At 39.6% G+C, this 14,905-nt stretch overlaps 1 protein-coding gene across 6 annotated transcripts in view; it reads right to left on the bottom strand.

The window, feature by feature from the left end:
* Positions 1-14,905, bottom strand: part of RHBDD1 (rhomboid domain containing 1) — a 160,573-nt gene that overhangs the window by 80,483 nt on the left and 65,185 nt on the right. For 4 of the 6 annotated variants that reach the window (XM_054505986.2, XM_045867845.3, XM_045867848.3 and 1 more), the window contains exon 6: positions 8,968-9,111. The exons of the other annotated variants lie outside the window; for them this stretch is intronic. In XM_054505986.2, coding sequence (XP_054361961.1) covers positions 8,968-9,111 — 144 coding nt within the window. The remainder of the gene's footprint in view (positions 1-8,967; positions 9,112-14,905) is intronic. 6 annotated transcript variants of the gene reach the window in all.

Here is a 14,905-nt window from a genome sequence, read left to right as displayed (position 1 = left end):
CTGCAAGGATACACCTCAAATGTTATGTGGTTTTTCTCTGGGTGGTGGGGTTATGGATTATTTTTTTGTCTTCTTTTCTTATTTGTATTTTCCATAGTGAATATATATTGCTTTTTATAACTAGAATGACAAATGCTGCCCAAATCATAAAAGACCATGATAGATGAGCTCAGGTACCTGTCTCATCACCTGTCTCAGGTCCTCAGCATCATCTACCTTAGGACATCACCTGTCTCAGGTCCTCAGCACCATCTACCTTAGGACATCTGGAATTCAGGTAGAACTTCCAGAAAAGGAGTTGAGTGCTGTCCCCTCCCACGGCAAAACAAAAGCAGACCCACACAGCAATGACGGTGCACATCTTAACTGGTGTTAGCACACATACATGAGAGCCACCTGTCACACTTCCTCACCCATCTCCCCCTTCCCTGGAAGGCCAGGTGAACTCTGCCCCTGGCGACAGGGGAAAGCTGAAAGGCTGTCTGGGGTCAAGAACAGAAGGCTCACGCAGGGGTTCAGCTCTAGGGTAGCCTCATAGGAGCCCTAGAAATGTGGGTTCAATCTCGCACCTTCTAGGGAGGTCCTGACTTCCAAGCTCCTCACACCTGCCTACTTTACACCTGCGTCCCCAGGGCAGGACACTGTCAACAGTAACCGAGGCCAAGCTCACAGACACGTATATAGATGGTGAAGGGCTTCTCTGAGTCTGTTTCCTCATTGGGGGAAAGCAGGTTGATGACCTCTAAGGTCATGCTCACTGCCAGCATATCACAGTTACATTTGAAAATGGTGCTGCTTTGTCTCATTCTTCGTCACTGACTTTAAAAATAATTTAAATAAATTAAGCAAAGGATCACAACAACACATCCTCCCCAAGATTTAAACTGAAGTCATGTGCTTAATATGCTCAACGATGTGGCTCTTTACAGACCCCAAACTCATGACTGGTGTTGTAGTTCAACTCACAGATGAAGATGGAATATTAAGGCACAATCATGCAAAATATTATATATACTTTTGATGTGTAATTATAATGCTGAAAGAGGAATTATAAAGGCTCAAATAAAAAGAAAATAAAATCCGATTCACTGAAAATATCAACTACTGAGTCTATGTAACAAAGTCTGAGCCTTCAGCTCAAAAAAAAAACTGTTTTGTTTTATATTTTAGTATAAATACGCAGGATTAGAAACTTCCTCATACCCTTAATTGTTTGATTAATAAGAACGTAAGATCCACTGTAATTTTAAAGCACTCTATGATATCTCTTTTCCAAATTAATACACTTCTGTAGAAACAACAAGAGTTTCTTAGGCCTAAATTGTTTTCTGCAATTATTTGATTTTATGAAAGACTGAATATACACGTCAATTACTTCTGAGATTAAAAACTGTATAGAGAGCTTGAGTATACAAATCATTATATTAGTAAACTTGATAGTCTATAAAATTCTTATATAACTTAGGGAATCATGGTTGCTGAAATATTTCACAGATGGATTAAGTAAAGTGATCAACTCATTTTCAAAGTTACTAGGGGCACCTGGGTGACTCACTTGGTTAAGTGTCCGACTCTTGATTTTGGCTCAGGCATGATCTCAAGGTCCTGAGATTGAGCCCTGGGCAGGCCCAGTGGGAGCCTGCCTAAGATTCTCTCTCTGCCCCTTCCCTGCCCCTCTCCCCACTGGTGCTCTCTTTCTCTGTCGCTCTCTCTTAAAAATATTTCAAGAGTTACTATATCTCTTTCGTGAATCTAATATATTGGTTCGCTGAAGTGAAGTAAGTCACTTAAATCTCCTATTGTTCAGCAAAAAGAATAATATTTTTGGTCTGATAGTAAAGAACAGGATTTATTCCTTTCTGTAGCCTACAATGCTTAACAGGATCTGACACAAGAGGCTCAAATGCAGATTTGCTGAGTAACAGAATGAATGATGATCTGAGCAACATGAGTGTGCAAGGTAATATTTCTGAAACCGTTAAGATTTGGTAGCCCAAAAGCAGTCTCCAAGTGTGGGGAGGATGGCGGGGACATGGGTGGGTGGAATTATTTCATTAGCGTTGTGTTTATACTTGTATTGTTAAATCTACTCATTAGCATCTGAATAATGCTTTCAATAAATGGTGATTGTGGGAGGGTAGCAGAGGAAAAATTATAAATATACACATAACCATTACTGTCAAGTTCCCAAATATGTTTAAATTTCATGTATCTTTATTTCTATTTTGTTATTCCAGTAACGGCAGGCTATGGTTAATATTTTAAAATTTGGGATCTCAAGAGAAGCGGGCTCCTTTACAATAGGGACCTACACAGAACTCTGTCCCACTCATTTTATTATTTTTCTCCCTGGCTGGGATATTCACATGTTGTTTCACAGATTTTAAAACTCATATACTTATGTTTCTTTATGTGTACAATTTGACATCTAGACACAGTCTCGAATATGAAACTTCACTCACTGAAGTGAGTATCTCCAACACAGAGTAGCAAGTGAGAATCATAATCCAAAGGAAGTGTTCTGCAATGAAACTGCTTTTAGACAATCTGGCAGATGGTACTTTTTCATTACATAGAAACTTTTCCTAGGGGAAAACACAGCAATTTACTTTAAAAAAAAAAAAAAAAGTGAAGCGGTCACACAGAATTAGCTGCACATCTCTGTCCTGGCCTCCAATGCCTCTTCGAAGCCAAGCAGGCCAGCCACGAACATTTGCTTATGTTAAAAAACGGTCCAACTGCATTATGCCTGCACTGGGCCAAGGAAGGACCATATAATTGTGCAACCGAATAAGATACCACCTCGTAATCTACGTATGGATCAGTTGAGATCTGCTGTCAATAGCTGTGTCAATTTATATTCCTGAAACGGTCTTCCATCCGTGAGCCCTGAGATCTACGTGCCACACGCCAATATTCCTGACAGTTCCCAGTGCCTCCACCTCTTTCTTGCTACACCCCTCCTTCTCAGTCCATTACCACAGAATAATGGAAAAGGAAGAGAGTACCCAATTCAACTCTTTACTATAAAAAAATGATAATAAAACAAAGGTCTGATTAGACTCAGTCATTCACACCTCAAGTAAAGCTAAGTTCATTAATAAGCCAGGACTGAATGCAGGCCACTGACATTCCCATCATTTTCCCTTTGTACCACACCGGGAAAGATAAAAAGAACGAACATAATGCATTTCATTTTTCTCAAAAATGTCCACACAATAAAGAAACAAGACAAATGCTGCTCTTATATACGTTTGTGTAGCTTCAGTAAAAGGAAGAATGTACAGTAGTTCTCTTTCTTTACCTAAAATGTGTCTCAATTGGTCCCTATAAACACATGATGCTTATAAACAAGACTCAAAGATTCTGTCAAATCATCTGTTAACAACAAAAGCACGATATTAATTTGGAACCTAAATATTTCTTTTTCCCCAAAATGGCTTCCCTGGTAATTTCACATCCAAAGACTGAGAGACAAAGCAGCAACTAGTTTCATTCTGGAGCCAAGACCTCTGTAGTCCATTCCACCATAGTTTCACATATGGCTAACCAGCAACCCCAACTGTACAGTGTGGGGAGGGGGTGCGGGGAGACAGAGCTGCTTGATTTTCACGAGAGAGCCAAAGTGTGACTGTGTCCATTTGCCTTGCAGAGGAGTCTAAGAAAATCAGCACACGTTATGCCACTTGCCAGTAAGGATTTCCAGCTTTAACCAATACACATGCTCCAGGCTGGCAGATAGGAGCTGAGAAGGACACAGCTTTGTACCCAGCCACTGGCTGAACTTGGTGGCAGGCTATTTAAAAAAAAAAAAAGGCACAAATTATACATGGGAGGATGTGGGGGAGTGGGGAGAGGAAAATGCAATGAGCTAATGTTCCTACTTGGCATCTGCCTTTTGACTCAAAGAAAGGGATGGCTCTTTTCCAGAATTTTTCTATTATTGTGGTATCAGCTGCCTCTTGGACTTGCTTATAAAAGCAGAGACTGCCAACAGAACAAGACAAGATTTCTGATGATAATAGTAAACGTGCATGTTCCTTGAAATAATAGGGATTTCGAGATTTCTCCTACAAAGGCTACTTTGGTATTACTATTTCCGGCATGAGCTTCTGGACCTGTATGGCCAGGTACTGGTGGGGACCATGAAAACAGCAAATTCTGAACTTAAAAAGGTGCTACCTTGATTCTTTAATTTACTCCTCCAATATATTTAACTAAAGAACAGTTTGAAACTAATTGGCTCTGGATGTTTCTTGCTGGACTGGCATTCTACCAAATGAATTTCTATTAGTTGGCCCTCGGAAGTCTCAGTGTTACTCTATTACACTAACTTCTTACTCTGAAAACTAGAAATCAAAGAGAAAAAATTAAGCATTTATCCAGGCGTTTAAAAAAGGACTATAGATTCTACCTACTTCATAAGGGAAAGATCTTCTTTACTTAAAACAAAAAAAAGGTAGTAAATAAATGTACTAAGAATGACAGATTCAAACCCCAATGAAGAATAAGGAATGTTTCCAGCTTCCCTTTGGGGTATAGAAAGCTAGGAAGAGCATCACTCCTATCTTATAATAAACATAAATGTGAGACAATCTGCAAATTAGTGACTTTTTCTCAACCCATCACGAGTTGAAGCAGTCAGACAACTAACTAAACAGAGGTCTAAAGAGGTATGGGAGCACTTGCTCACCTAGGTCACACTCCACTGAACACTAATAAAAAGAAGAAAAAATATGTAATAATCTCAACATATAGAATTTTTTTAAAAAACTACTATTTACAATAGCACACCTCCCCCTCCAAAAAACATACTTAGGTATAAATCTAAGATAATACACGGAGGACCTGTACGTTCAAAACATTTAGTGGTATGAAAATCTGATTACAAAATAACACTGAATGAAAGCAAGTAAGGTACAGAATAGTATGTATATATGGTCAGAATTTTATAAAATAAAACTCAAACCAAGTATTTTTTCCATAGGGAAAAAAAGGATAAAAAATATTAAGGTCTTTAATGTATCATATGATCTCACTGATATGAGGAATTCTTAATTGCAGGAAACAAACTGAGGGTTGCTGGAGTGGGGGGTGGGGTGGGAAGGATGGGGTGACTGGGTGATAGACACTGGGGAGGGTATGTGCTCTGGTAAGTGCTGTGAATTGTGCAAGACTGTTGAATCTCAGATCTGTACCTCTGAAACAAATAATGTAATATATGTTAAGAAAAAAAAAAGAAGAAGGTAGCGGGAGGGGAAGAATGAAGAGGGGGAAATCGGAGGGGTAGACGAACCATGAGAGACGATGGACTCTGAAAAACAAACAGGGTTCTGGAGGGGAGGGGGGTGGGAGGATGGGTTAGCCTGGTGGTGGGTATTGAGGAGGGCACATTCTGCATGGAGCACTGGGTGTTGTGCACAAACAATGAATCATGGAACACTTCATCTAAAACTAATGATGTAATGTATGGGGATTAACATAAGAATAAAAAAAAAAATAAAAAAAATAAGAATAGGGAAAAAATTTTTAAGGTCTTTAAAACAATGTCTCTTTGGTTTCTTGTTCTTAATAAGGCAATCACAAAGTGTTTTAAAGAAAATAAAACTGAAATTAATATAAACAATTTGTAAAGCTAATTTCTCTCTTGCCACCTGTTACTATATAATACACTTCACGACGTCTCCTTAGGTCAGTTTTCTTGGAACTAGTTCCATATGCTCTTAGAAAACATTAATTTAATAAATTGGTTTCCTAATTGCAGAACTAATTAGAATCGTTAGTATACCAGTGATATTCTGGATCTTTAACGGGGTATAGTTTGCTATATGTTCACAGTTTTGCGGCGTCTTCCATATTTATTTGAATACAGTACTTGTGCATAGGCTGGTGAGAGAGACAGGACAGGGTTGCCTTGGCTGACCTTCCAAAGTAGGTTGCAGACATCACATTATTTTGCTTCTAAATACTTCAGTGTATCTCCCAAGAATAAGGGACATTCCGCTACTTATCCGCAACACCATTATCACATCCAAGAAAGTCCGATTACTTCCCTAAAAACTTCTAATATCTACCCAAATACAAAATTCCCGTTTTATAAAAAAATGTTTTTATAGTCAGTTTTTCAAGGTTTTCATGTTATGTTTGGTTGTTATGTCCTTTTAATAAAAACCACACCCTGTTTTTTTCTTTTTGACATGGATTTTTTTTTCCCCTCCAGGAGACCAGTCTCACTGAATTGCAGAAATCCCATATTTTGTCTGATTATTTCTCCATGGTGTTACTCAGCTTGTTCCTCTATCCCATGTGTTTCCAGTATGTTGACGCTTACACTGGAAGACTCAGAGTCAGGTTAAACACTTATAGCAAGAACCTGATGCTATGTTCCTCAGACTGCATCGTATCAGGAGACACGCAACAGGCCAGCTCACTGATAATACCGCTGAGCTTGATCACGGCATTTAGGTGGCGACCTGCCAAATCTCTCCCTTGCAAAGGGACATCTTTCCCTTTGTTATTAGCACTTCCACCATGAGGTGATACATTATCACTGTCCTGTCTCTCAATAACCTTCTAAGTGATGGTTTTTGTAGTCCTTGATGGTCTTTGCAGGACTACCAGTTATTTCATTGGGTTCCTTATTAATTCTTATTTACCTCTTTAAAATTTCTTGATAGGAAAATTCAGGTCTTTGTGATATACAGGTAAGTGAGTTCTGACAAACACAGAGTTTTGCAGCCACCACAATAATCAAGATACAGAATAGTTACATCACCTCAAAAAATTCCCTCCCACTGTCCCTTTGGGGTCCTAAATGAAGCTTGGTACAAAGTCCATGCTCAGTAGATTTACTCCAACCTTACTTGTCCCGTAATATTCCCTGTCTCGCCTAGTAGTGATTAAACTGCTGTGTGCATAGGAATAAAACCACGAAAATTTATTTTAGTACAGGCTCTGGGGCCCTACCCCCCAAATTTAGGAAGGCTAAGGCAGGCTGCTTGCGATCATGATACTATTAAACCACTGAGTATATGTGATACAGTGACCACGAGCATGGCCCTAATTCTCTACTTTTCCTTCTAGCCATACTCTTTGCAGCTCCTGCCATGAGGAGGCGGAGTGTTTCTGAATCCCATGGGTCTGGGCGGTCACTTGTTTCAGCAGCAAAATCCAGTGGCATTGGCGTGGCAGCAGCACAAGGCTTGCTTGTCTCTACTCTCCTGGAACCCTTGGCCTGAGGCCTGGCAGATGAGCCTGGGCCAGCCTGCTGGACGAGGTGGGGTGTGCGGCCTCACCTCCACCATCACCTCCAATGACAGTCAGTGAGGCAAGTCAGTGGGGTCATCCCAGAGCAGCCAGCTCCACGCGACCCCCTGCAGACCCCTTAGCACACGGGCCAGGCCAAGATCCTGTAAGCTTGGCCAGCGGACCCATATGCTCAAGAGCAAGAAAAAATGTTTATTGGTTTCAGCCATGTCAGGGTGATTCGTTACGTAGTTAGAGATGACTTATACACCACAATTCTGATGCTCTTTACCCAAGGAATACTGACTTATCTCTTCCTCTCCATTCCCCACCACGCCCCTGCCCCCTTCCTCATTTGGGCTTTTATTCCTTGTTCAGACTGCTGTTGTCATTCTACCTCCAGGACGCTGCTGCTCTGGACTGTGTTCTCTAAAGTCAGAGGCCAGGTTGCCATAATGTATGCATTCCTACCATCTAGCATAATGCCCGGTGCCCCCCACAGGTGCTCAGTCCTTGTCTGTGGAATCACTGTTGCCAGATTCATAAAGCACAGCTCTGGTCACATCACTCCCGATGCAGGACCCTACCAGCACTTACAGGACATACCAGGTCCATTTTCCACCTGGCTTACTTGATTCTAGGACCTCTGTGATCAGGCCGAAGCCTCGCTCCCCACTCTTCTTCCCCTTCTTCTCTTAAGGCTCCGTTCCAAAGTGAGGGCTGGCTGACCACATCCTTACTTCCTGTCTGTGTGATATTGACTCTCCCCACATCTCTGTAAATGTGACACATTCTTGAAGGTCTGAGTCTTCTGTGAGAGTCTGGTAGGTCTAGTGAAGGAAGAGCTCACCCCTTCTCCCTGGATCTAGCAATTAGCCTGGGCCTCCCGTAGCTGAGTGCTCTCACCTGAGCACCTGATACTATGCTTACCTGTCCACTGTCCATGCATCTAGATGTCCATGCATCTAGCAGGCAACTCCTCTACCTGAGATTGTGAACTTTTTGAGGGAGAGTACATCTTTTACCTGTCTGTATTCCCTATGGTACCTAACGCAGACCGCAAAACATAGTAAGACCTTCATAAATGCTTACTGAACGAATGGATGGTTTTTTTGTCACTACTAAAACAAGAATAACAGTAGTAAGTCAACCCCATGCCAAAGATGGCACGATAAATACAGTGGTTTTCATATATCAGTCTATAAAAGAATCTTCTGGAAGGCCTGTTGAAGATACAAATTCCTAGGCTCTGCCCCCAAAGAGATCGGTTCAGTAGGTCTGGAGTAGAACCCTAAGTTTGAATTCCTACCAAGCTGTCCATGTGACTTTGGGGAAGGTTTGCAGGCAACACTTTGATATACACAGTGACATACAGCCTGCTTTGTAGATACGAAGTCCAAAGTAAACTCCTTTTTTCACACACCTAAGATTTTTTTTTTTTAAGTTTCTTAACTTTAATGCCAAGGCACTGAGGAGCGCAGCAGGCCTAAAAAAGAACAACTTTAACAATACATACATAGTCTGGCACCTTATTAGCTTAGGTTGCTGGGAATATGGCATCACATCCCATTCTTTGTAATCACAATCTGCACACATTTTTTTTCATCTACATATCCTTTTTATAAACCATTTAAAGTTTAATTTGCTACAAATAGTCCTTCTTCAGACCATCTCACCATGTGAGGTATGCTTTAAAATAAGTGAAGGGCGCAAAATTCCTACCTCGGTCCCAGAGGCTGGCTCTTAATGCTCTCTCTAGCTGTTCCTCCTCACTCAGTCCTGCTGTGTATGCATCATAGTTCCTGGGTATGTCTTCAGAGTAACCTGGCTGGCCATATGGGTAATAATCTTGATACCTGGAGTAGCCTACAGGCACAAGGGAAAGGTTATAGAGCACGGCTGTGTACTGTTCTTGCCATTCTTCCCATTTGTAAGCAAACACAATAAAATAATCTGTCATCATGCTGATTATAGTAATAATCAAAATAAGAAAAGATGACAAATGGAGAATTCCTCCATGACCGTGGGCAATGACAGTTTTATCACTGTTGCACCAACAGTGCCCAGCGTGGGACTGGACATGTGTGAGTCCTTGTGAGCTGAAGAGGAAGAAGATACTAATTTAGAAGGTCTGAGGGGTACTGGAGAGGGGCTGGTATGAGCTATTTTCATCTGGAGTGGATTCTTGCAGTTTAGAGCTATACACTACTTGGAGTATTTTCTGTAAAGTCCTGACTAGGGTCAAGGGAATGGTTGAAATAATAGTTGATCAAGCATTTCTGTCTGGTGGCTCCATACTATGAGAGGCAGATTAACATTTAATGCAGATACTGCAGGATTTCTGTGCTGGGTGTGATACTTTGGACAGTAATAACTACATTGAGATATACAAGGCGATGTCTCTATAATTATAATTTTATGTCAAAGAACATAGTTTCTATTAATAGCACTTTCAAGAAATTGGTTGCTAGATAAAATGAGAGAAGAAACAACCTGCTCACTAAATAATGTTTTAAGTATCAGACTTACATATCCCATTAATGAAGGTCAATTACAGAGCAGAGTTCACTTTTGCAAGGTGTTTCCATCAATCTTTTCAAGTTGGTTTGAGTTTACTCCTTACATCTTCTTTAACTGCCCACTTTTATGTAGTTTGTTTGGAAGAGAATCTTTTCCCCCAAAAGATTACCAGTCTAATTCTGGTGTAATGAGAGAGAAGAGTCTGTTTAGCTTTATTCCTTCTTTTCTTCCATTATCATATCCTTTGGGGATGAGTTTTCAAATAGTTAATTAATGTGCTTTTTGTTGTTGATGAACATTCCTACCCTTTGAGTCATGTGTCATAGGTCTCCATATCATCAACAGAGTACACACCTGAGTCTAAATTTCTTATTGCTTTAAGACTAAAGGAAAACACACACACACACACACACACACATAACAAGACCAAAAAGAGGAACAGTATACAGCAGAATCTGGTTAATTAAGATTTAATATTCAGAATATTTGATAATTAGTCCTGAGGCTATTTTATTTTTTTTTAAGATTATTTATTTATTTATTTATTTGACAGAGAGATAGAGAGCACAAGTAGGCAGAGTGGCAGGCAGAGGGAGAGGGAGAAGCAGGCTCTCCGCTGAGCAGGGAGCTGGACGTGGAGCTCAATCCCAGGACCCTGGGATCATGACCTGAGCTGAAGGCAGCTGCTTAACCAACTGAGCCACCTAGGCGCCCCTGTCCTGAGGCTATTTTAAAGTTTACTTTTGTGCTGGTTATAAATAAAATGCAAGATTAAAAAGGAAACAGTTTAACTCCTTCCCATAAGAATTTTCAGGTACTCCAAAAGTATTTTCATATAAACAATGAAATGATAATAAAACACACTGATCTAGTTTCAGCTGATAATCTAATGTAACTATACACATTTATAATAAATATCTGTCATGTTATATGTGTCTATTGGTTATGTTTTTAGAGCAGCCTTAATGAGACATAATTGACATACTATATAATCCATCAATTTAAAGTGTACAGTTCAATGGCTTTTAGTATATATTCATAGAGTTCTGCCCTCACCACAATCAATGTTAGAACATTTTCATCACCCCCCAAAAGAAAACTGTACCCTTTAGCTATCATCCCCCATCCCTCCCAGCCCTAAGTAACCACTAATCTATCTTCTGTCTCTATAGCTATCTATGCCTATTCTGGACAATTATATAAATGGGATCATAGAACACGTGGTGTTTTGTGTCTGGCTTATTTCATTTTACATAACATTTTCAAGGTTCGTCCATGTTGTAGCATGATTCAGTACTTCACTCCTTTTTGTGGCCAAATAATATTCCATTGCATGATTATATAGCATCCATCAATTGATAAGACATTTGGGTTATTTCCACCTTTGGACTCTTGTGAATAATGCTGCTATAAACCTTCATGGACAAGTTTTTGTATGGACATATGTTTTCATTTCTCTTGGGTCCATAACCAAGAGTGGAATTCCTGGGTCATATGGAACTTCTATGTTTAACCATTTGGAACTGCCAGAATGTTTTCCAAAGTTGTACCATTTTACATTTCCACAAAGCTATGTTAATGGGTTCAGATTTCTCCATTTACTATCTATCTTTGTAATTATAGCCATCCTAGTAGGTGTAAGTGGTACCTCATTATGGTTTGGATGACTAATGAGATGGAGCATCTTTTCACAGGTTTATTGGTCATTTGTACATCTTTCTTTGGACAGCAGTCTATTCAGAGCCCTTGCCCATTCTTACTGATTATTACAACACTCTTCTTTTTTGGTAATATTTTACAATGTCCTTGAAAGTCACAAAGTGAGTGATTTAAATAAACATTAAATAAAATTGTTCAGGATTTGGGGGACTGATTCTGACAAGGCTTGCTCCCGAAGTAGTAAAAATTAGTGGGAATTTACTAAATACCTCCAATAACCCAACTTCCACATTCTCTCTCCTGTTTCCCATGTCAGAATATTAACATCATGATATTTGTAACAGGGGAAGGATATAAGTAAATTTCCCAAATCCTCACACTAGTGTAGGACTGAAGTTGGATCTGGATTCCAATTTAAAAATCAACAACCTTCCTCAAATTGGTCTCTACTCAACAGACCCATGAAAAAAAAGTTAGCTTCCACTGCTATGTTGGGGAACACCCACCAGCAAGTTTCGTATCCTGAGAGTAAAGAAGACTATGGCACTGTTACAAATACTGCTTTCTAGATTTCCCACCAAAACAACAACAACGAAAAACCTTTATTATAAGGGCAAATGGTTAAAATACAATCAATATGTCTACTTCACAAAGAACAAAAGAAAGGGGCAACCATTCCAAAACATAATAGAATACTTATGGAAAAGTCGCTGAACACCATGGTATGCTTCAGCAATCCCTGAACAGAGAGACTGCCTAATTCCCTAAGAGTGCCAATTACCACTTTCAAACCCCTGTGGAAAGTCATTCTATTATAGAAGGGTCTAAGCAGGACTTCTACCTATCTACCCTCGAAAATGTTCAGCTCACTCAGAACCCAAAATAACCCCAAAGCTCTGAATACCCATCTATACAGATATCAGAAATACTGCATACATCTATAGAGTTTCAACTGCCAGGTAAATTCGCTATAATTTGAGGCAATATTTTCTTGACACAGAAAAACTTTTCTTCATGTTATTTCTTATTTAAAAAACAACACAGCATGACCTTAATGAAATAAGGTCTACAACTCTAAACATCTGAATATTATAAAATCTAATTTGGTACTTGTCAGACAAAACATGGGGGGAAAAAAGGGAAAGCTTCACCGTGTTAAGTCAAAAAGACTAGTGTGGTTAAAAGTTCTATATCATCAGTCATAAATCATCAAGAAGATCAAAACTCCTATCAATATCTATTATAATGAGAGAAGGTTTCCTAGGACAAAAAATTTTCTTCAGCTGTTCCTCTGGCCCAATCAGATATTTTTAAATCTTCATAATAAACACGGTTGGAAAAACCCAACAATCAAACACTTAGGATAAGTAAGTTTAATTATATCCTGCAATGAACAGCAGTTTAATATTCTTTTGTAGCTATATACTTTGGCTCTGTAGTAAAAGAAATTCTGGTTATCATTATTCTATTAACTACTCCATCTGTTCCTTATACACATACCAGGATTTCATGGCAAAAGAGATCAAGAAACACCACCAAGATTAGAAAAATTGGTAACAGCTTTTTAAACATTCATGAGGTTCTTTGACCTATAAAGACTCTTCCAGCTAAGGACGGCCATATTAAGAATAAATCATTACTTGTAAGAGATACATATGCTCTCATACAAGTTCCCTAGATGAACATTAGCAGGGCCACCTGTCCTTATGTAGCTCTGCTTTTGAAGAAATCCAGTCACTTCAGAGGAAGGAATATAAATATGATAATCTTACAGGGGATAAGAGAGAAAGGTAAAAGGGGCTTTTATTTTTGCCTTTAATTCTATGGTCTGTGCCTGCTAGGCTTATGCCTCTTCCACACGGAGGAGGAAAAGATGTTTCCCTTTTTCCTTTTTTTTTAAATAAATGCAAAAAAAAAAAAAAAGGAAAGTCTAAAAGACAGTAAGGGGAACTGTCCTATTTCGTAAGGATAAATCAGGAGAACGGCCATCTCCTATCCCTGTAATATATAAAAAGCAGAGGCTAGGAATCAGTGAGTTGCATTTTTGGTCCCTGTTTTATCACTATTTGTATGATGTTAGCCAAATGACTTAACATTTCCAAACTTCAGTTTCCTTGTTGTCACATAAGACGTTAGGACTAGGGAATCTACAACAGTTTAAGGCATGTATGTGCACAGTTATGTTCTTTTTCTCTTTGTCCAGAGGAACATTTCTGTTACTTTTGGGGATTTAATAAATCAACCAGGCGAAAAGCCCTTTATCCTCTACCAACTTCCAGGTGTTAGGGGCCATGTTCCCTGTGAAGTGGAGAAAATCAAGTCAATAAGAAGTGAGAAATCACAATGGGAGAGAGAACCAATATGGTCTTCCTGTCCAACTCACCTCTTCCTAGTCACATAGGCCAATAAAGCTCTTATACTTAAGTCAGTGTAAGCTTGGTGTCCAGGACCAACAACAAAAAGGAATGGACACTCTTCAAAATGAGTGTATTTATCAGCTTAGTCAATAACTAATCATCACCCTTCTCTTTAGGTGAGCTGGCACTGTCCAACAACCATTCCTCTCCTGCACCAAGACCACATTTCTAGTGTTTTAATCATTCAGATTGGCAGAGGCAAAAGCCTCAGAAGTGAGGCTTTTCTTGGGCATCAACAGTATTCACTTCTGTGGCCCCCAGGTCTAGGTAAACCCCATCATCTAGGCCTCTGTTCTTGATCTCATTAAAATCACCTGGGAAGCTTTGGAAAAAAAAGAAGTCCAAGTTCCTGTCTCTACCCTCATTCTAATTTAATTGGTTTGGGATGAATTCAAGGCATGAATATATTAAAGAAAAAAAAATCCTCAGGAGATTCATACATATAGCCAGGATTGATAATCATGATCCAAGCCTTTATAACTACATAAAAAACAGAGCTTGAATGTAACTCCAATAGTATTACTCCACTGATTAAATCCTTCAGTAGCACTCCAGCACATTCTGGATAATCTCAAACAGGCCCTTTAATAAAAGCCTGAAAAGCCCTTTCTTCCCCATTGCTTTCCTTAACTTCTACTTACTCATTCAAGACCCTGCCCTCCACTTCCTCTGAATAACCTGCACTAACCTGCACTACTCCTCCCTCTCAGGCTGAACACTGCTAATACTGCAGAACTAGACTTCTACCTCTGCCAGAAGGAGTAACTGGGACTGAACTAGCCCTTCCACCATAATCAGCTAGAAAACTGGAGAACATATATGAAACAAACGTTTTCAGACATCGTCTAACAGGCAATACAAGATTTTGAACGTTGAGAGAAAGGAAAAGGAGCCTGGAGGTACTTTCTAGACTGTGGTATAGGGACAGGGGACACAGCAGATGCAACAGACTCCTAGAGCAGAGCTGAAATTTGCAGGGCAGAGAATAGCAAAGGAGAAAACTAAGTGTACAGAAAGACCTTCAGAAATCTGCAGGGGTTGCCTGGAGATGTTGCTGAATTATT

This window comes from Mirounga angustirostris, unplaced genomic scaffold, assembly GCF_029215605.1.
Source record: "Mirounga angustirostris isolate CCGP_5_RB_7025 unplaced genomic scaffold, mMirAng1.0.hap1 SCAF_3, whole genome shotgun sequence".
Taxonomy (NCBI): domain Eukaryota; kingdom Metazoa; phylum Chordata; class Mammalia; order Carnivora; family Phocidae; genus Mirounga; species Mirounga angustirostris.
This window is presented reverse-complemented; position numbering and strand designations above follow the sequence as displayed.